The 22,522-nt window shown below is 43.8% G+C and overlaps 1 protein-coding gene across 2 annotated transcripts in view; it reads left to right on the top strand.

Moving 5' to 3' along the window:
* Positions 1 to 5,105: 5,105 nt before the first annotated feature.
* Positions 5,106 to 22,522, top strand: part of SEC23B (SEC23 homolog B, COPII component) — a 34,362-nt gene continuing 16,945 nt past the window's right edge. The window contains exons 1-12 of one of the 2 annotated variants that reach the window (XM_055430471.2): positions 5,106 to 5,250; positions 5,379 to 5,554; positions 7,478 to 7,701; positions 8,886 to 8,943; positions 12,560 to 12,646; positions 15,433 to 15,669; positions 15,797 to 15,882; positions 17,299 to 17,443; positions 17,865 to 18,023; positions 18,348 to 18,463; positions 20,398 to 20,521; positions 21,498 to 21,578. In XM_055430471.2, the coding sequence (XP_055286446.2) occupies positions 7,481 to 7,701; positions 8,886 to 8,943; positions 12,560 to 12,646; positions 15,433 to 15,669; positions 15,797 to 15,882; positions 17,299 to 17,443; positions 17,865 to 18,023; positions 18,348 to 18,463; positions 20,398 to 20,521; positions 21,498 to 21,578 (1,314 nt within the window). In that variant the 5' untranslated portion in view covers positions 5,106 to 5,250; positions 5,379 to 5,554; positions 7,478 to 7,480. The remainder of the gene's footprint in view (positions 5,251 to 5,378; positions 5,555 to 7,477; positions 7,702 to 8,885; positions 8,944 to 12,559; positions 12,647 to 15,432; positions 15,670 to 15,796; positions 15,883 to 17,298; positions 17,444 to 17,864; positions 18,024 to 18,347; positions 18,464 to 20,397; positions 20,522 to 21,497; positions 21,579 to 22,522) is intronic. The other variant, XM_055430463.2, reaches the window with a different exon arrangement.

The raw sequence follows: 22,522 nt of genomic DNA, 5'->3' as shown, positions 1-22,522 counted from the left end.
CAGGTGGTCTGGGATTCCCATCTCTTTCAAAATTTTCCAGTTTATTGTGATCCACACAGCCAAAGGCTTTGGCATAATCAATAAGGCAGAAATAGATATTTTTCTGGAACTCTCTTGCTTTTTCCATGATCCAGAAGATGTTGATAATTTGATCTCTGGTTCCTCTGCCTTTTCCAAAACCAACTCGAACACGGTTCAAGTTCACGGTTCACGTATTGCTAAAGCCTGGCTTGAAGAATTTTGAACATGACTTTACTAGCGTGTGAGATGAGTGCAATTGTGCGGTAGTTTGAGCATTCTTTAGCATTGCCTTTCTTTGGGATTGGAATGAAAACTGACCTTTTCCAGTCCTGTGGCCATTGCTGAGTTTTCCAAATTTGCTGGCATCTTGAGTGCAGCACTTTCACAGCATCATCTTTCAGGATTTGAAATAGCTCCACTGGAATTCCATCACCTCCACTAGCTTTGTTCGTAGTGATGTTTTCTAAGGCCCACTTGACTTCACATTCCAGGATGTCTGGCTCTAGGTCAGTGATCACACCATTGTGATTATCTGGGTTGTGAAGATCTTTTTTGTACAGTTCTTCTGTGTATCCTTGCCACCTCTTCTTAATATCTTCTGCTTCTGTTAGATCCATACCATTTCTGTCCTTTATCGAGCCCATCTTTGCATGAAATGTTCCCTTGGTATCTCTAATTTTCTTGAAGAGATCTCTAGTCTTTCCCATTCTGTTGTTTTCCTCTATTTCTTTGCATTTATCGCTGAGGAAGGCTTTCTTATCTCTCCTTGCCATTCTTTGGAACTCTGCATTCAGATGCTTATATCTTTCCTTTTCTCCTTTGCTTTTCGCTTCTCTTCTTTTCACAGCTATTTGTAAGGACTCCTCAGACAGCCATTTTGCTTTTTGCATTTCTTTTCCATGGTGATGGTCTTGATCCCTGTCTCCTGTACAATGTCACGAACCTCTGTCCACAGTTCATCAGGTACTCTATCAGATCTATTTCCTTAAATCTATTTCTCATGTCCACTGTATAATCATAAGGGATTTGATTTAGGTCATACCTGAATGGTCTAGTGGATTTCCCTACTTTCTTCAATTTAAGTCTGAATTTGGCAATAAGGAGCTCATGATCTGAGCCACTGTCAGCTCTCGGTCTTGTTTTTGCTGACTATAGAGCTTCTCCATCTTTGGCTGCAAAGAATATAATCAATCTGATTTTGATGTTGACCATGTGTAGAATCTTCTCTTGTGTTGTTGGAAGAGGGTCTTTGCTATGACAAATTAGCTTACTACATTTCTTCAAGGAGCTTTGTTCTCATTGGCTTACATGCTGCTACTGCTAAGTCACTTCAGTTGTGTCCGACTCTGTGCGACCCCACAGGTGGAAGCCCACCAGGCTCCACCATCCATGGGATTTTCCAGGCAAGAGTACTGGAGTGGGCTGCCATTGCCTTCTCCATACATAGAGGAGCAGAATTTGCCTCCCCCAGATATGTCTCTTGGTGTATTAATTATTTTAAGCTGGTTATTTTATACAAACAGCAGACTTGGAAGAAACTCAGCCAGTAGGAATTATCCTTTTGTAAGAAACAGTTATATTTGTAAGAAGAATCTCCATTTGTAGGTTGTCTCCCTCCTTATTTTAGGAAGAGGATGACTACATCTCTAGAAAGTTACGAATGAAGAAGGCAGTGAGTTTAATCTGCCCAACCACATTGTCCTTATTTACTGTGTGACATCTGATAACTCACTCCCCACCCTCAATATCCTGTTTAGTCTTTAGTTGAGAGTTCCAGAAAAACATCTATTTCTGCTTTATTGACTATGCCAAAGCCTTCGACTGTGTGGATCACAATAAACTGTGGAAAATTCTGAAAGAGATGGGAATACCAGACCACCTGACCTGCCTCTTGAGAAACCTGTATGCAGGTCAGGAAGCAACAGTTAGAACTGGACATGGAACAACAGACTGGTTCCAAATAGAAAAAGGAGTATGTCAAGGCTGTATATTGTCACCCTGCTTATTTAACTTATACGCAGAATACATCATGAGAAATGGTGGGCTGGAGGAAGCACAAGCTGAAATCAAGGTTGCCGGGAGAAATATCAATAACCTCAGATATGCAGATGACACCACCCTTATGACAGAAAGTGAAGAAGAACTAAAGAGCCTCTTGATGAAAGTGAAAGAGGATAGTGAAAAAGCTGGCTTAAAGCTCAACATTAAAAAAAAAAAAAAAGCTCAACATTCAGAAAAGTAAGATCATGGCATCCAGTCCCATCACTTCATGGCAAATAGATGGGTAAATAGTGGAAACAGTGGCTGACTTTATTTTTCTGGGCTCCAAAAGCACTGCAGATGGTGATTGCAGCCATGAAATTAAAAGACACTTACTCCTTGTAAGGAAAGTTATGAGCAACCTAGATAGCGTATTAGAAAGTAGAGACATTACTCTGTCAACAAAAGTCCATCTATCCAAGGATATAGTTTTTCCAGTGGTCATGTATGGATGTGAGAGTTGGACTGTGAAGAAAGCTGAGCGCCGAAGAATTGATGCTTTTGAACTGTGGTGCTGGAGAAGACTCTGAGAGTCCCTTGGACTGCAAGGAGATGCCACCAGTCCATCCTGGGGGAGATCAGTCCTGGGTATTCATTGGCAGGACTGATGTTGAATCTGAAACTCCAATACTTTGGCCACCTGATTCGAACAGCTGACTCATTTGAAAAGACCCTGATGATGGAAAAGACTGAGGGCAGCAGAAGGGGACGATGGAGGATGAGATGGCTGGATGGCATCACCAACTCAATAGACATGGGTTTGGGTGAACTCTGGGTGTTGGTAATGGACAGGGAGGCCTGGCGTGCTGTGGTTCCTGGGGTTGCCAAGAGTCGGACACAACTGAGTGACTGAACTGAACTGAGGATTGTTTTTAAGGTGAGGGTTTCAAACATTTTCATAAGTTACTTAGTTAACTTGGTCTTTCCCCGTATACGTTATTAAAATTTTGTTTCATTTTCTCCTGCTAATGTCTTATGTTGATTTAATTTTTCAGCCAGTTGGAAGAACCTAGAACAGAGTAAATTTTCTTCCTTCCCACACTTATCAAGATAACTACACAGTCACATAAATCAACTATTCCTAAAATTCACTATTCCTAAAGTAAGGAGATTCCTAAAATAAATAAATTTCTAATACTTTAAATATGATAGATTGAAAAAAATCCTTCTTACGGAAATTTCTAGTACTAGGAATCCAGGTTCAAATAACTCAAGAAAATTTTTGGCCAATGATAGTCTTCCAATGTTTGTTTAAAAAAAAACCCAGCTATATCTTTCTGTAAAAGAGAATAAACCTGACTTGATACTGGATTTGTTTTTTTTGTTTTAAACTTTGTATTCTACTGCTTTTGCTTCAAGTTAATCACTAAAGGGAAGTCGTCTATAACCTTAAAGTATCCATAATGGCCCAGTTTAGGAACTCTGCCTCCCCTGCCTGCGTGTTAAGCTAAGATACCTTTCTTTAGTTCACAAGAAACATCCTGACCAGACCCACCTGTGAATGGGTGCAGGAAAGAAGAAATCAACATATCCCCTCCTGAACCTGGTTGCAACTAGTCTTCTTGGTCTGCTGGCTCTCAGAATAAAGTTGCTATTCCTTGCCCCAACAAGTGGTCTCCCAATTTTCTAGCCTGCTGTGTGGGCAAGCAGCATGAGCTTGGACATGGTAAAATTTTTGCACTGTGAAATATAACACAAATGTGTATTACCTTAATTGTGTCTCCTTACTCAAAGAATAATTGATTTGAACGTCCTAAAGTTACACCAATTTAATTACTTAAAGAAAAACCCTAACATTACTCTTACATAATGGTTTAGAAACATGAAAATTGTAAATTTGTTCAATAAAACTGAACCATTATTCAACTTTTTTTTTCTGCAACTAACTTTAGAGAGTTCTAATAAGTTAGATTACTACATCTCTTTAAGGAGCTTTGTTCTCATTGGCTTACGTAGAGGGAATAGAATTTGCATATCTTGTGGGAACTAAGTTCCCCTACCAGCGACTGAATCCAGGCCCTCTGCAGTGAGATCATGGGAGTCCTAAGCATTAAATGGTGAGGGAATTCCTGAAAAATTTCCATATTAACAGTAACTTCACAGTATATCAACTTGAAACTTATTTCTATGATCTGTTGGTCATTTAAAACTTTTCACTAATATTAACTTGGGGTTGGAGAAGACTCTTGAGAGTCCCTTGGACTGCAAGGAGATCCAACCAGTCCATCCTAAAGGAGATCAGTCCTGAGTGTTCATTGGAAGGACTATGTTGAAGCTGAAACTCCAATACTTTGGTCCCCTGATGCGAAGAACTGACTCATTTGAAAAGACTCTGACGTTGGGAAAGATTGAAGGCGGGAGAAGGGGACGACAGAGGATGAGATGGTTGGATGGCATCACTGATTCAATGGACATTAGTTTGGGTAAACTCTGGGAGTTCGTGACGGACAGGGAGGCCTGGTGTGCTGCAGTCCATGGGGTCGCAAAGAGTCGGACATGACTGAGCGACTGAACCGAACTAACTTGAGCTAATTAACTCTTGGACGCCTTGCTATGATCTAAGAATAGTTGTAAATTTATATAATTTTGCTTCTTCTTTTATGCTACACAGAGGCGGTATCTCTGAATTAGATTAACAAACGCGCTCCGTTTTCCCACTCAGAGGAGGTAAAACGGTAGTGGTGGTTGTAGAAAGCTGCGTCCTAACCGTTAGGAGTTTCGATAATCTCTTAAAATGCTTGACTACGACCGCTCCCAATTATTCACCTTCTCATGGAAGGATGACAGGGATAGAGAACTGTTTACTAATGCCAGGCCCCGCAGAGAGCCTCAATGCACCTGCGCAAACCAGGACTGGAACACCCACAGGACAAGGAACACCCGTAACTATACACCTGTTCACTGACGGGATTCCTGCGCGTACGCACCCCACGCTCCCCTAGCTCCGCCCCCTCATGCGTGCCGACACTTCCTTCCGTCCAACTTCGGTTTCCTCTGCGAGGAGCCCCGCCCTCTTCCGGGACCAGACGTCACCGTTCTCGCTTCCCGGTAACTAAGGTGATGAGGGGGACTTCCCACTGAAGGGAGCGGACGTCTTATTGGACGGCGGCGAGCTCCTGAGGCGCCCTGGTTCCTCCTAGAAAACAGTTCTGTAGGCCCCTGTGTTCCGTGCGGCAGAAGGGTTTAGAGGTGAACGTGGAAAAACGTGTATTCCGAGAAATTGGGATTTCTGAGGCGCGAAGCGCGTCTGGCTTGCCCTGTTTCAATATGGCGACGCAGCCTGTCTGAGTGTCTTCCTTCCTCTCTCCCGCCCCCAGGCCCTGTTTGATTGGCTAGCGGATGGCGCCGTGAATTGACGCACAAGGGTGCTGACCAGTCGGCTTAGAGCTGAGGTGGACTTGGTAGTGGGACCCGGAGCCCGGCTTTTAGCAGCTGTGGTTGCGGAAGGCTGCGACCAGGTGAACTCCCCTGGCCAGGTGAGCGGGCAGCACAGGTGATGAGAGGCCCAGGGCTCGGGCAAGAGTCTCTGCTGAGGGCGGGTGGGTTGCTCCTGACGCCAGGCCTTTTTGCAGGCGGAGTAACTGAGGTGATCGGTGACCCAAGGGTTTGTTGAGAGTGGCGCGATCCCCGCCAGCTGGGGCGGCGGGCCGGCTTTTGGCGCAGAATCCCTCGGACTCGGGAGAGGGGGACCCGGAAGGATCCAACGTCCATTTTAAAGTTGAGGAACTCGAGAATTAGGTTAAATGATTTACGCTTCGTAACGGAGCCGGAGCTAAGAACCCAGGTCTTCGGACTCCTTGCTTAGCTGCGTCCTGAAAAGTCATGCCCTTAAGGTGGAATGAGTGGTATTTTTTTTGGGGGGGGGCAGATACGTATACAGGATCTTTACAGTTTATTTGTTCATAATTCATCCATTCAGGTATTAACCCATTCTGAAACTTTTCCCGGTTGAAAATACGATGTTAGTTGTCGACTCGTGTCTAGAAAAACGCACTCTTGGCTCATGCACACAGTTTTGCAGGTAGTTTCAGAGGATTTATTGACCTGGTGAAGTTCCTTTTTTGGCTGTGAGCCCAGAGTTAAGAATCCATGCTCTTGAAAGAGTGAGGGTGAAGAAAGGCAGTGGGAAATGGACAGTGCAGGTTTTAATATGTAGATGCCTGGGGACATAGGATGGAGATATAGTACCTGTTAGTAATGAAATGTTTTGAGAAGGAAAATGGTCACTTAATGAAGCCTGCTGAGGTGCATGCTGAGAGTGCTTTCATTCTCACCTAAATTACCTTTTGCTGCTCAGGAAGCTGTGGAAGTGTTTCTGTGTGTGCAGTGCCTCAGTTTCCCACTTTTGCCAGAAATAACATATGCCTTAGGTGTTTAATTGGAACAGACATTTGGAACTTCTATGGTCTGTGTTGTGTGTAGCAGAGTAATCGATTCATTCACATTTATAAGCTGTATATTATTCTCTTTGTCCGAATTATTAACAATATGGTACATCTTAAAATAATTGGAGACAGTCATTATTTAGCATTGCATAAGTGAGCACTAGAGGCCACTTATATAATAGATACCTTAATTTGCCTTTTTTCCCATTGTTAAGCTTTTTGTTCCCTTGAATCCTACCTACTAGCTGAACTGTATGTTAGTCTAGATTTTAGTATGTAAACAGGATATATAGAGCACTCAGGAGAATTGGCCTTATCTGGGTTTCGGTAATGTACTTAATCTGAATGGCTGTTAAAATTGGAATCTTTCAAGGCATGAGCATAATTGTCTGTGGTGAGAGGATAGTTGCTGGTGAGGTGTGTATGTAATGTCGTAGTCCGCTGGCCTTTAATTCCGGTGATCCCGAGAAGTAATTTGGGTAAGAACTGGGGGCTGTTCACTCCGTGAATAGCGTTTGAGCATCGTATCTAAGTCTTTTCTCTGTAGTTAACAATGGAAAGAGGGAAAAGGGCACAAAACCAAGATCACTTGGAATGTAAATTTTAATACAGTGTTTTACTCAAATAGAATCAGGAGGAAAGGCCCTCAGGGAGGAAGGTAGCCAGCTTCTGAAACAGGGATTGAAATCTGCTTGGCTGAAGTGATAATGCGCTGTTTGAGGAGATTTAAATGGCTCTTACTCAACTGCATGCAGCTTAGAGATGCCCAAGTGATTGTAAACCTCCCACCCCTTTTACTTTTTTTAAGTGCTAGAAACGGGGATTTGAGAAAGGAACAGGAAAGGTAGCCGTAAAGTTACCTGACCTTTGGGTGTCAGAGAGAAGTGAGATGTTGGCATCCTCCAGTGACAAGTTCTTCTAGACTTAAGTGTTTAAAGAATGTTGTGTTAGGTGATCATCTTTTTTTTGAAGTTCAGTTGGGAATTTAAAATACAATTAAGGGTTTATCTGTAGTTTTTTTTTTTTTTTAGACAATGGCCACATACCTGGAATTCATTCAGCAGAATGAAGAACGCGATGGCGTGCGTTTTAGTTGGAATGTGTGGCCTTCCAGCAGACTCGAGGCTACAAGAATGGTTGTTCCCCTGGCTTGTCTTCTCACTCCTTTAAAAGAACGTCCAGACCTGCCTCCCGTACAGTATGAACCGGTGCTCTGCAGCAGGCCAACTTGCAAAGCCGTTCTCAATCCACTTTGGTATGAACTCTTAAAAACCAGTAAAAAGGATGACTACAATAAGTTCCGGCATTTACGTGATTCTCATAAAAATGATTCATTTGGGCAAGATGTCAGATCTGAGATGAGTAGTGAATAGTGAGATACTTAGGTAATGAGTTCTTTTGGCACTCCCTCTGGCCTGATAACTCCAGATAGAATTAGAACTTACGGGGTGAGGTGGAGGGAAAGGATTGGTAGTTGTTTTTCCCTTCTGGTTTGTAGTTTATTTTTGGTTTAACCGTTCATTTTATTGGTGTCTTTAAAGCTTTTTCCAGAAAAATCCAAATGCTTTAGACAGTTTTGTCGCACCTACCTGGCATGGTGATCCCGTACGGCAGGAAGAAGTAATAGGCAGAAGAAATTTGAGCTCTTGAAAGATTTTATTGTTAAGTGTAACTTTTTTTGTGTGCCTGGAATAATGACCTGTGATCGCTCTCTTAAATGTGGGCACTTTTTGAAAGAATTTGTAAACAAATGAAGAGTGTCATAAATATTCTTACTTCATTCTTCTTGGCTTTTACCTGATGTGCACATGTATAAGATGCTGCTGCTCTTTTAAAATAATAGCCCCTGATGTTAATTTTCTAAATGTAGAAAGCAGGGGGAAAGCAACAAGTTTTAGGTAGTGTATCAACCCAGAAGCATTCCTACCCAACTTCTTCAAGTGAACTAAGTGTGGTTCGAATCTGAGGAGTTTTTCCTGTGTGAAATGTACTTTTTAGTAATTTAGTAGTTTCACATATCCTAACAGTAAAGATGTTAGGAAAATCATAAAGACTGTTTAGATAACGGGGCCATAGGAAGTAACGAATAAATTTTATAGCTCATGAACTTCTAAATATTATCTAGGAAGTCAGAAAAGAGAAAAAAGGGTTTAGTAGCCATTCATTGTTGCTGCTTGAGGGAGCTCTTCTGTGTCCTTAGGAGCCAGAACTCAAGCTGCAGAGAAGGTGTTGCGTTCATCCATTGATGCACCCACATAGGAACACACATCTCTGAGATTAACTGAACTTGAAGTTTACACGTAAATGTTTTCTAGCTTAAATGTTATTGACCAGAGACGTATTAATGCCAGAGGTGTTCGTTTCTACAAAAATCCCCCGCTCAGTACTGTGTTAAAAATGAAAATAGTACCTGGATGTAATATTTTATCTTTCTCACAGTCAGGTTGATTATCGAGCAAAGCTTTGGGCCTGTAATTTCTGTTTTCAGAGAAATCAGGTATGTGGATATAATTAATTATTTTAAAAGTATTCCCTGTGTTTTAGTTCATTGTCCTATGCTGAAAAAATTGAGGTGAATTTGGGTCTCCCCTGGTGATATTGTACATTGAACATCTTGATTTTTCTTTGAAATGGTCATTCCATTTCTTTATTTGAGTCTTTATCGTTTGCTGTGGAGAGGACATAGAATTCCTTTCTTTTTTTTTTTTCTAAGTATGCTCTTTGTAAGCACTGATTATGTTACCCTAGAAAACAGATAAGGTGTTTATATTACATTTGACTTTATTTTAAGTGGATACTGGATTTTCATTTTCTGATCCTTCTAACTTTTAGGGTCAAATATCAGTATTTATCTTGTTTTAAGAATTTTTAAGCTCTTAAGCTAAGAGCTCCCAAATGATGAGAGAGACTTCTCTTTGACATGAACTGTGCCTATAAAGAAAATGTTCTAAAAGTGGATTATGGTGATTATTGCACAGTTCTATGTGCATTTACTAAAAATCACTGAATTGTGCATTTAAAATGGGTGAATTTTATGGTGTATAAACTATACCTTGGTAAAGCAGTTAGCAAATAATTAATTATGCTCATCGTAATATATACTGTTCTAGTAGATCTTAAGATACTATAATCTACTTATTCTTAATTTGATCATAATTATGAGTCTCATGCTCAGTGCACACTGAGTCCAGTGATAAAGGACCAGCCTGCAGTTGATAACTGAGTATAAGCTTGGGAATTAGCAGCAGGTACCATTCGAGATTTTTTTTTTATATATTCATTTATTTTGGCCATGCCGGGTCTTAGCTGAGGCACATGAGATCTTCATTGCAACATTCAGAATCTTAAGTTGCAGCATGTGGGATCTAGTTCCCTGACCAGGGATCGAACCCAGGCCTCCTGCATTGGGAACATGGAGTCTTAGCCACTGGATCACTAGGGAAGTCCCACCATTCAAGGCTCCATGGGTGATTCATAAGTATATGCAAGTGTTAAAAACATTCCTACACCCTATTACACTCAGAATTGATGTCCATTTAATTTTATTAATTGTGAAAATTCTACTGGATCAAAAAGACGGTTTCAAGAGAGTAAAAGCCAGCTCATACAGTGGGTGAAAGTATTTGCAAATCATATGTCTAAGGGATTAATATGTAGACTATTTAAGAACTCGTAATTAATAGTCTTGATGAAAGTGAAAGAGGAGAGTGAAAAGGTTGGCTTGAAGCTCAACATTCAGAAAACAAAGATCATGGCATCTGGTCCCATCACTTCATGGGAAATAGATGGAAAAACAGTGGAAACAGTGTCAGACTTTATTTTTTTGGGCTCCAAAATCATTGCAGATGCTGATTGCAGCCATGAAATTAAAAGACACTTACTCCTTGGAAGGAAAGTTATGACCAACCTTGATAGTATATTAAAAAGCAGAGACATTACTTTGCCAACCAAGGTCCGTCTAGTCAAGGCAATGGTTTTTCCCGTGGTCGTGTATGGATGTGAGAGTTGGACTGCGAAGAAGGCTGATCACCGAAGAATCGATGCTTTTGAACTGTGGTGTTGGAGAAAACTCTTGAGAGTCCCTTATACTGCAAGGAGATCCAACCAGTCCATTCTAAAGGAGATCAATCCTGGATGTTCATTGGAGGGACTGATGCTAAAGCTGAAACTCCAATACTTTGGCCACCTCATGCGACGAGTTGACTCACTGGAAAAGACTCTGATGCTGGAAAAGGTTGGGGGCGGGAGGAGAAGGGGACGATGGAGAATGAGATGGCTGGATGGCATCACTGACTCTGTGGACATGAGTTTGAGTGTACTCCGGGAGTTGGTGATGGACAGGGAGGCCTGGCGTGCTGTGATTCATGGGGTCGCGGAGAGTCGGACACGACTGAGCGACTGAACTGAACTGAATAGTCAACAATGGAGAAGGCAGTGGCACCCCAGTCCAGTACTCTTGCCTGGAAAATCCCATGATGGACAAGCCTGGTGGGCTGCTGTCTATGGGGTTGCACGGAGTCAGACACGACTGAAGTGACTTAGCAGCAGCAGCAATAGTTAACAACAGGGAAGCCCAGTTCAGAAATGTCCAAAGGACTTCAAGAGATAATTTCTCCAAAGATGATAGATGGATGGCGAATAAGCACATAAAAAGGTGCTCATCATCACTAATCATTAGTGATGTTTACCAAATGATGTAGCATTCCCACCTCTGGATATATCCTCGAAAGAATTGAAAACAGGATCTTGTAGCTATACACTCCTATTCATAGCAGTATTATTCACAGTAGCTAAACATTTCACCAGACTTCAGTATCTGCTGCCAGATGAATGGGTAAGCAAGTGTCCTGTATTCAGTGAAATAGTGATCAGCCTTAAGATGAAAGGATGTTCTGACTTAACGCTACAATGTAGTTGAGCTTTACCGATATTTCTGAGTGAAATAAGCCAGTCCTAAAAAGAGATGGCTGGATGGCATCACCGACTCTGTGGACATGAGTTTGAGTGAACTCCGGGAGTTGGTGATGGACAGGGAGGCCTGGCGTGCTGTGATTCATGGGGTCGCAGAGAGTCGGACACGACTGAGCGACTGAACTGAACTGAACTGAAAAAGACAGACATATATGATCCCTCTTAAATGAGGTACTTGGAGTAATCAGATTCATAGAGACAGAAAGTAGAGAAGTGGGTGCCAGGGGCTGGATGGGGATGAAGCGGAGATTGTTTAACAGGTTCAGAGTTTCAGTTTTGCAAGATGAGAAAAGTTCTGGGGATGGATGTTGGAGGTGGTTGCGTAACGTTTTAAGTGTGTTTAAGACCTCTGAACTGGACACTCAAAAAGATGGTAAAATTGGTATATGTGGCATCATACCTCAATTTTTAACTTGGGGGAAAGGAAAAGCAACATACAAGCTACAAATCTAAAATGTTTGCAGAGAAAAAAGAAGACACCTTTGGCATTATGTTAAGCACCAAAAGGCAGGTTGCAAAACTGCGTACAGGATGATCTCAGCTGTGCTTAAGAAGAACAAATGTGGAAGCCGAGATGTTGACAGAGGCTGCCTCCGGGTGGTGGGAGTGTGTGTGGGGGTGTGTGTGATTGTTTCTTTTCTCTTATATTTTTCTTGTTCAGTCGCTCAGTCATGTATGACTTTTGCAACCCCGTGGGCTGTAGCCTGCCAGGCTCCTCTGTCCATGAAATTTCTTGTACTTGCCAGGTTTTCTACAATGAACATGTATTACTTTATTGATCACAGCTAGAATAATAAACCTAAATAAAAGCCCTAGATTCCACATAGATAATTGATAAGACAGCTAAAATCTCAGCCCTTCATTTATAGGCAACAATTAGGAAATGGTTTTTAATAGTGTGTGTTTTAATCATTTAGAAGTTAACACCGTATCCAAAAACTGCATTTAAAAAAAAGTTCCAGTGTGATATAGATATAAGGCAGTGTTAATAGATTTTTGTATTTTAGTAACATGTTCTACGTTTTGTATTTTCAGAATAAATACGTGGTCATTAAACTATTACTATTTTTGTAAATGGAAGATAAGGGACATAGTGTAACTTTCAGCCCTCATGAAGCATTGTTCTGTCTTGTTCTCTCCAGTTTCCTCCAGCTTACGCAGGCATATCTGAGGTGAACCAGCCTGCTGAACTGATGCCCCAGTTTTCTACAATTGAGTACGTGATACAGGTAATTGTTATGTGTTTAAGGAGCCGTGTTAAGTGTTGAGTTTCTTCTGAAATAGTCTGTCTTCTGTGTCTCTTACCCATATGGACGATTTACAGCTGCAAGGCCCGCAGGATCCTTGACTGCTCAGTGTGTGGGCACAGATGTGTTCCTGGGCCTTGGTTCTGGCTTTTCCTCAGGCTGGAGCTCTCGCCCTGTATCTGCATTGGTCCCTCACTCCCCTCCAGCTTTTTGCTCACATGTTACTTCTTTTTTTTTTTAATCCAAACTGTTACTTTCTTAATAAGGTTGCCCTAGTTCGTGACATTGTACAGGAGACAGGGACCAAGACCATCCCCATGGAAAAGAAATGCAAAAGAGCGAAATGGCTGTCTGAGGAGGCCTTACAAATAGCTGTAAAAAGAAGAGAGGCGAAAAGCAAAGGAGAAAAGGAAAGATATAAGCATCTGAATGCAGAGTTCCAAAGAATAGCAAGGAGAGATAAGAAAGCCTTCCTCAGTGATCAATGCAAAGAAATAGAGGAAAACAACAGAATAGGAAAAACAAGAGACCTCTTCAAGAAAATTAGAGATTCCAAGGGAACTTTTCATGCAAAGATGGGCTCGATAAAGGACAGAAATGGTATGGACCTAACAGAAGCAGAAGATATTAAGAAGAGGTGGCAGGAATACACAGAAGAACTGTACAAAAAAGATCTTCACGACGAAGATAGTCACGATAATGTGATCACTGACCTAGAGCCAGACATCTTGGAATGTGAAGTCAAGTGGGCCTTAGAAAGCATCACTACGAACAAAGCTAGTGGTGGTGATGGAATTCCAGTTGAGCTATTTCAAGTCTTGAAAGATGATGCTGTGAAAGTGCTGCACTCAATATGCCAGCAGATTTGGAAAACTCAGCAGTGGCCACAGGACTGGAAGAGGTCAGTCTTCATTCCAATCCCAAAGAAAGGCAATGCCAAAGAATGCTCAAACTACCGCACAATTGCACTCATCTCACACGCTAGTAAAGTCATGCTCAAAATTCTCCAAGCCAGGCTTCAGCAGTATGTAAACCGTGAACTCCCAGATGTTCAAGCAGGTTTTAGAAAAGGCAGAGGCACCAGAGATCAAATTGCCAACATCCGCTGGATCATGGAGAAAGCAAGAGAGTTTCAGAAAAACATCTATTTCTGCTTCATTGACTATGCCAAAGCCTTTGACTGTGTGGATCACAATAAACTGTGGAACATTCTGAAAGAGATGGGAATCCCAGACCACCTGACCTGCCTCTTGAGAAACCTGTATGCAGGTCAGGAAGCAACAGTTAGAACCGGTCATGGAACAACAGACTGGTTCCAAATAGGAAAAGGAGTGCGTCAAGGTTGTATATTGTCACCTTGCTTATTTAACTTATATGCAGAGTACATCATGAGGAACGCTGGGCTGGAAGAAGCACAAGCTGGAATCAAGATTGCTGGGAGAAATATCAATAACCTCAGATATGCAGATGACACTACCCTTATGGCAGAAAGTGAAGAGGAACTCAAAAGCCTCTTGATGAAAGTGAAAGAGGAGAGTGAAAAGGTTGGCTTGAAGCTCAACATTCAGAAAACAAAGATCATGGCATCTGGTGCCATCACTTCATGGGAAATAGATGGAAAAACAGTGGAAACAGTGTCAGACTTTGTTTTTTTGGGCTCCAAAATCACTGCAGATGCTGATTGCAGCCATGAAATTAAAAGACGCTTGCTCCTTGGAAGGAAAGTGATGACCAACCTTGATAGTATATTAAAAAGCAGAGACATTACTTTGCCGACCAAGGTCCGTCTAGTCAAGGCAATGGTTTTTCCCGTGGTCATGTATGGATGTGAGAGTTGGACTGTGACGAAAGCTGATCGCCGAAGAATCGATGCTTTTGAACTGTGGTGTTGGAGAAGACTCTTGAGAGTCCCTTATACTGCAAGGAGATCCAACCAGTCCATTCTAAAGGAGATCAATCCTGGATGTTCATTGGAGGGACTGATGCTAAAGCTGAAACTCCAATACTTTGGCCACCTCATGAGACGAGTTGACTCACTGGAAAAGACTCTGATGCTGGGAAAGGTTGGGGGCGGGAGGAGAAGGGGACGACGGAGAATGAGATGGCTGGATGGCATCACCGACTCTGTGGACATGAGTTTGAGTGTACTCCGGGAGTTGGTGATGGACAGGGAGGCCTGGCGTGCTGTGATTCATGGGGTCGCGGAGAGTCGGACACGACTGAGCGACTGAACTGAACTGAACTGAAGCCTCCCAGTTGTTGGAGAAGGAAATGGCAACCCACTCCAGTGTTCTTGCCTGGAGAATCCCAGGGATGGCAGAGCCTGGTGGGCTGCCGTCTGTGGGGTTACACAGAGTCAGACACAACTGAAGTGACTTAGCAGTAGCAGCAGCAGCCTCCCAGTTACTGGTGGAGCTCCGACCCCACCCTGCCCCACCTGCACAGTCCTGCCCCTCTTGTCTGTTCCCGAAAGTTAGCTCCTCAGGCAGATAGGGATCTCTGGCCTTTTGTTCTGCTCACGTAGGGCAGAACCTAGAGCAAGACCTGGCATTCAAAATGTGGAAAAATTGTTGGATACAAATAGTCTGCGTCCATTTGGTTTTGATAAAACCTGCCTTTTAGTGAGGTAAGTAGAGGTTTGTTTTGATGTTGTTATCCCTGACAAGTGTAAATAAAGAGTTGTTATTAATACATTCCTGTTTTGTTTAAAAAGAGCAGGTTACATCTGTCTGTACGCTGACTGTTATGCCACTTTTCTCCGCATACAGCGAGGCGCCCCATCCCCCCTGATCTTCCTGTATGTGGTGGACACGTGTCTGGAGGAAGATGACCTCCAAGCGCTCAAGGAGTCCCTCCAGATGTCCCTGAGCCTCCTCCCTCCAGACGCGCTGGTGGGTTTGATCACGTTTGGGAGGATGGTACAGGTTCACGAACTCAGCTGCGAGGGGATCTCCAAGAGTTACGTCTTCCGGGGTACGAAGGACCTTACTGCCAAGCAGATCCAGGTCAGTGTGCGGCTTGTCCAAAGGCAGGAGCAGGGATAGTTCTTAAAGTTTCATTAAGAAAAAGGAAAAAAATTAGGAGCCATTTTCTTGTAGTGTTATGAGAAATGCATCTTTTTGGTTTGTGTAGGACATGCTGGGCCTGACCAAACCTGCGATGCCCATGCAGCCAGTGCGCCCGGCTCAGCCACAGGAGCGCCCGTCCGTGTCCAGCAGGTGAGCCTGGCCTCATGGGTGGGAGGTGGGGGGCGTGCGGCGAGAGGGCTTTGTATTTGATTTTTAAAGGGGAAAAAAAGATTAAGCCTAATCAATATTTAATGTTTAATAATAAGCATAATACGTAAGTTGTATGTTTAAAATTTATAGATAATTTATGTAAATATATATGTACACATATATCCTGGGGCAGTTTTGCTCAGGATGCTTTTCCTTTTAGAGTTGTATCACCATAGAGGTTTTGAGAGCACTGCACACAGTCATTCTGCTCTTCTTAGACACGTGGCTGTTGTCTTTTTCTTTTTTTAATTTTGGCAGCACTGCAGCTTTCGGGACTTCAGTTCCCCAACCAGGAATTGAACCCAGGCCGCACCAGTGAAAGCCCATAATCCTAACCACTGGGCCACTAGGGAACTCCCCCCATTTTGTAAAGCTGGGGACACTGAAAAGGCTTCTGTTGAGTGTCCTGAGACAAACCTGAGACTGGGCACTTGGTTCACGTGGCCTGCTGCACTCCTGGAACGGCCAAGGGCTGGGTTAACAGTTGGCTAACATAAGGTGATGATTACAGCCTCTTCTCTAAGAAACTGGTGTTTCCCTGATGACTCCAAGGGCATGGAGAGAGTCTTCAGAACAATCGATGAAGGTTGTCCGTGCTTGTGAACCTTACGTGAACTGAGTTCCTGTTAGGCCTGTCTTTAGGATTGTTGTTGTTTTTTTTTTTTTTTTTGGCCACTTAAACTTTAATTTTGATGCTTTTGAACTTTGGTGCTGGAGAAGATTCTTGAGAGTCCCTTGGACTGCAAGGAGATCCAACCAGTCCATTCTAAGGGAGATCAATCCTGGGTGTTCATTGGAGGGACTGATGCTAAAGCTGAAGCTCCAATACTTTGGCCACCTCATGCGAAGAGTTGACTCACTGGAAAAGACTCTGATGCTGGGCGGGATTGGGGGTGGGAGGAGACAGGGACGACAGAGAATGAGATGGCTGGATGGCATCACCGACTCGATGGACATGAGTTTGAGTGAACTCTGGGAGTTGGTGATGGACAGGGAGGCCTGGCGTGCTGTGATTCATGGGGTCGCGGAGAGTCGGACACGACTGAGCGACTGAACTGAACTGAAATGAAACTTTAATTAAACTGATTTGCTCCTGTTTGAAATTGATTTTCTTTTCACACTACATGTGCAAATTATTATATGTTAGGCTTTAAGAGATTGTCCTGTATAAAATTGCTTTGAGTTTTTTGTGTTTGTAGTTAGAGACAACTTTGAAGAAAAAAAACTGCAAGTTTATTCTACTCTTGATACACGTTTTGAAGAGCAGTAGCAGCAGCAGCAGCTATATGTTACGTGGGCCGAGGACCAGAGTACTTTATTAAATCAGAGTTGATGTGTCCATTCGAAATCATGCAGGTTTCTGCAGCCCATTCACAAGATTGACATGAACCTCACTGATCTCCTTGGGGAGCTACAGAGGGACCCGTGGCCCGTGCCGCAGGGGAAGAGGCCTTTGCGGTCCACTGGTGTTGCCTTGTCCATTGCTGTGGGCCTGTTGGAGGTAACTCAGAATTTACTGCCCCGCCCCCAGACCTTGCAAGCTTGCTGGCAGAAGGTGTGTTCCTTGGCCTTGTCTGAAAAATCAGCTGTGACCCCAGTCAGCTGGCTGTGTCAAGTTTATCAGAACGTACTTCAGTGATTATTATTGTCCACACTGAAGGAGCCCTCAGTGTTTTGAAAATTATAGAAAGTTTTCTTGAGAAACATAAGACATTAGGGCAGTGGGATCACAGTAAATTAAAAAGCTCTCCAGAGCCTCAGGCTGGAAGTGAGAAGCTGCTTGTCCATAGTGTCATTTGCTCTTGGCTGCAGTGTCCTCAGTGTTCATGACAGCCGAGGGAGCGTGTGTTTGCGGCATCTCTGTGGGAATTATGGTTGGGGCAGACTGTGTGTCTCTAACATGCTGCCACTCACTGTCACAGGGCACTTTTCCAAACACGGGAGCCAGGATCATGCTGTTCACTGGGGGACCCCCCACCCAGGGACCTGGCATGGTGGTTGGAGATGAATTAAAGGTTCCTATTCGTTCCTGGCATGACATTGAGAAAGACAATACTCGCTTCATGAAAAAGGCAACCAAGGTAGGTGCTCCTGGCCACGGGCTGTAAGTGTAGTCACCCAGGGTAGGGCTTTGGCTGCTCAGGAGCGACTTCTGCTTGGCTCAGGCCATGCTGTGTGGCAGGTGGGCTGCTTTTGCTGAGATGACCTGCCAGATCTCGCTAACATTAAATATCTGCCCCAGTTCTGAGAACTTGGTTAGAGTGGATGTGATCAAACAGGGGACATGGGGACAGTTTCGTTTATGACATCCATATAAAAAAAGTGTAGCTTCCAATCTGGAAATACTTTGAGGATACCTAATGGGTGATGTCCCTGTTCCATGAAGATGGTTTTTCTCTCCACAGCACTATGAGATGCTTGCGAACCGCACTGCTGCAAACGGTCACTGCATTGATATTTACGCCTGTGCCCTTGATCAGACTGGACTCCTGGAGATGAAGTGTTGCCCAAATCTTACTGGGTATGTGGACAGCGAGCCCCAGAGTAAAGTGAGAGAGGTGGTTCTAAGGAAGAGAAATGAGGGGTGGAACCGTGGGGAGGGCCCAGGCTGGCTCACAGGAGCATTCGTTTGGCTCCGGGCTGCGGTTTCTGGACTGGGGAGGGTGGTGCACATCTTAGAGGAAGAAGCTATGATCAGGAGGAGGTCAGGCTTCCCTAGGAACCTGTCGTTTCAGAGGAACTTCATTTCTTTGAGTTGTTCAGATACCCAGGCAAGATAGCAAGCATGAAAAGTGTGGCCTTTGGCACTTCCTTGTGAGAAGGGTAGGGATTAGGTCTGAATGCCGGAGAAGCTAGGAGCCCCTCCCCTGGCTTAGGAGCCACACTTCTGGCTGGAGGGTGCAGTGAGGGGTGGATTGAGAGCACAAGTCCTCACCTCGGGTGGATGGCACTGTGGAGGCATGGTCCTCAAAGCAGAATGAGGCCCAACCAGCCGCCTCAGGGCTCCATGGGGCCTGATTAGAAATGTGCACACTTGGGCCTCACCCCAGACTTCCTGAATCAGAGGCTGAGGCTCCAGCCTGGCGGTCGGTTTTAACGAACACTCGGGATTTTGGTGAGATCTGCAGACGTGCAGTGCTGATCTGAAGCTGCTGCACGTCAGAATCACCTGCAAACATTAAAAGCTACTCTTGATTTGAGTCCTGTTCCTAAAGTCGGATTTAGTACAGGGCATGGCCTGGGCGTCAGCATATTTAAAGTTGCTGAGTGTTTCTGATGTGCAGGGTTTGAGAACCCCTGCATGTTCCAGGTGTGGCTGAGCACACGCAGCTGATGACTGTATCATTTTTGTTTTAACTTTTTAATTGAAGTAATTAAGATTCGCAAGGAATTGCACGCATAGTACAAAGAGATCTGTCTGTACTTTTCATCCAGCAATTCCCAATGGTTCAGTTCAGTTGCTCAGTCATGTCCACTCTTTGCGACCCCATGGCCTGTAGCACGCCAGGCCTTCCTTCCATCACCAACTCCTGGAGTTCACCTAAACTCATGTCCATTGAGTCGGTGATGCCATCCATCCAACCATCTCATTGTCTGTCATCCCCTTCTCCCTCCTTCAATCTTTCCCAGCATCAGGGTCTTTTCAAATGAGTCAGTTCTTTGCATCAGGTGGCCAAAGTGTTGGAGTTTCAGCTTCAATATCAGTCCTTCCAATGAACACTCAGGACTGATCTCCTTTAGGATGGACTGGTTGGATCTCCTTGTAGTCCAGGGGACTCTCAAAAGTCTTCTCCAACTCCACAGTTCAAAAGCATCAATTCTTTGGCACTCAGCTTTCTTTGTAGTCCAAATCTCATATCCATACATGACTACTGGAAAAGCCGTAGCCTTGAGTAGACGGACCTTTGTTGGCAAAGTAATGTCTCTGCTTTTTAATATGCTGTCTAGGTTGGTTATAACTTTCCTTACAAGGAGTAAACGTCTTTTAATTTCATGGCTGCAGTCACCATCTACAGTGATTTTGGAGCCCAGTGGTGGCATCTTACATAAATACAGCACAATGTCACAACCAGGAAACTTGACTTAGTCTATACAGTTAACTCCATTATGGACTGGACTTGGCTCTCACCAGTGTTTACATGCACTCATTTTCAAAATCTCTGTGTATGTCTAGTTCTGTGAGGTATTTGTAGGTTTATATAACTGCTGTAGTGATCAAGATACAAGCTCTGTTCTAAAGAATTCTGTTTCATGTTTTAAAAATAGTGTCTTTCCTGAGTACAGCTTGAACTGGCTGTTACCATTAGGAAGCGGTATATTCTCAATGGCACCTTTATAGACATGCTTGTTTTTTACTTTCTTCTCTAAATTAATTGTTTGTCAATACTCAGGAAGCCTCTGAGTGGCTTTCAGTCATCCTAAAGGTTCACTTTCTTTTTCCTTTTTTCTTTCTAGAGGCTACATGGTGATGGGAGATTCTTTCAACACTTCTCTCTTCAAGCAGACATTCCAAAGAATTTTTAGTAAAGATTTTAATGGCAATTTCCGAATGGCATTTGGTGCTACTTTGGAAGTAAAGGTACAATAGATTTCTAAAGATTTAAGGGAAGAATAGTGTTCCTGCTTATTTAGTAGTTGGCTTTGGGGAAACTTCACCCCGCAGGACATGGGCACTTAAAGATAAGAAGTTCCCAGCAAAATAATCCCACCATCCCTGGTCGCTTTTCTTCTCAAGAATGACCTGTGCATTTATCAGTGTTTGAAACACAGAGTTGTCTGCTCTCCCCGCAGGTTCAGGCCTTAGATTATGGGTGGTAGGCTGAGCACCCACTCAGCCACTGATTCGTGCATAACACCTGCGTGCAGACCAACCAGAGTGCTCTTAAATAGAGCGGCATCATGAGTATGGCTTTTTTATTTTCCACTCAGGGACTGTAGACCTGTCCCCTTGATCCTGAGTCACTGAGAAAACAGTCAAAATGACCGTTAGAAAATACGATGGTAAATATTACTTTGCGAATTGGCGATAATGAGTAAATCATCTGGGTTAAACTTCACAAGACATCATCAAATGTTTGAGGTTTATTTAAATAGATGAAGAATGGACTTTGCTGAAATGAATTCAGATTTAAAAATCCGAGTATGTTGGCCTTTTCATTATGTCAGAGTCCCTGATTAAGTATTTTTAAAGATAAAGACAGCAAGTTTGCTGTAACTAATTACAGCAGGTTCGTGGCATTGGAGAAGAACATAGTATTGGTGGAATTGCTGTCCTCTGTATGCACAGTCATTTCGACTTTGAGAAAGCAGGACATGTGGCATTATCTTTGGAACAAAGATATGCTGCTTCTCAAGGAGGGTTTTATTAAAGTTCTGATCGGTTCACAGGAGCCATGGAGAACTGTGTAAGCTTTTGTGTCTTAGAATCCCTGTAGGGTTTTCTCTGGGTGAAGTGATAACCCTGCTGTTTCTTCCTCTAGTTTTAGTTGTGTCCTGTGTAAGAGGGTGGTTCTTAGTGGTTGTTAACTGTGTGCTCTTGTATAATTCTGTCTCAGACCTCAAGGGAGCTGAAGGTTGCGGGAGCCATCGGACCCTGTGTGTCTCTGAATGTGAAAGGACCGTGTGTGTCAGAAAACGTAAGAAAAACTTCACCTTTCCCTCCTGTGTCCCAGATTTGACCGCTTAGATGGGTTGAAGCTGGATGACCTTTTGTTGTGTCACCTGTTGGTTTGTGTCTGTGCAGAGGGGAGGAGGGGTTGTGTCATCTCTGTCTTTCCATCCATCCATCTAAATGGTCAGAGAGGAGGAAGCTGAGGCTCGCAGAGGTTCGGTGTCCTGCTAAGGGTCAGAGCTGACACGGAGGAGCCAGGCCCAGGTCCCCCCGACCTGCTATTCCTGCTTGGGTGGTTGCACCAGAGAACCACCAGGTGTTCCATTCCATGGAGCATAACCCGTCAGAGATAAACTCATGTGCTTATTGCCCTTGGAAGGACTGCCTTTGTTCACTTCTCAGAGACCATTTGAGTTGGCTGGGTGGTGGGTGACGCTGTTTGCGTGCAGACGTTGGTGTTCCTTGAGTGCGCGGAAACACGGTTCAGCCCTTACCAGATGGGGAGATGGCCTTGCTGGTGGCCCGCTTCCTCTTCTCACACTTCAGCTACCAAGGGTGCACCAGTGGTCCAGCGAGGCCTGTCCAGGCTGGCTCTGGGCAGGGTGATGTTGTTTATGTCCTTCCCCACGGTCATGTTCAACTTGAGGGTGGACAGGAGGGCTGGATGTGGACTCAGGGGGAGGGTGATCAGGACGAGGTACTTCACAGATCCCAGACTCAGCGTCTCTGTTGGGAAATACAGGGAATGATGGGACCTACTGTATAGCACTATCGGGAGGATTCAGCGAGCAGCCCAGGGGAAGCACCAGGGATGCCCATGTAGATTTCACCCTTCACATCAGAGTTCTGTCCTCAGCAGTGAATGTTTCACTAGTGACTACCTAGAGCACATTTGAAGTTGCCAGAGGCAAGGTAATTTGCGAGAATTTTCCTGTAACCCTCTGGGTGAGGTAGGTTGCTGCCCCAAGC

Source organism: Moschus berezovskii, chromosome 15 (assembly GCF_049115385.1).
Source record: "Moschus berezovskii isolate FMDL1 chromosome 15, NW_MosBer_1.0, whole genome shotgun sequence".
In the NCBI taxonomy this organism is placed as follows: Eukaryota; Metazoa; Chordata; class Mammalia; order Artiodactyla; family Moschidae; genus Moschus; species Moschus berezovskii.
This window is presented reverse-complemented; position numbering and strand designations above follow the sequence as displayed.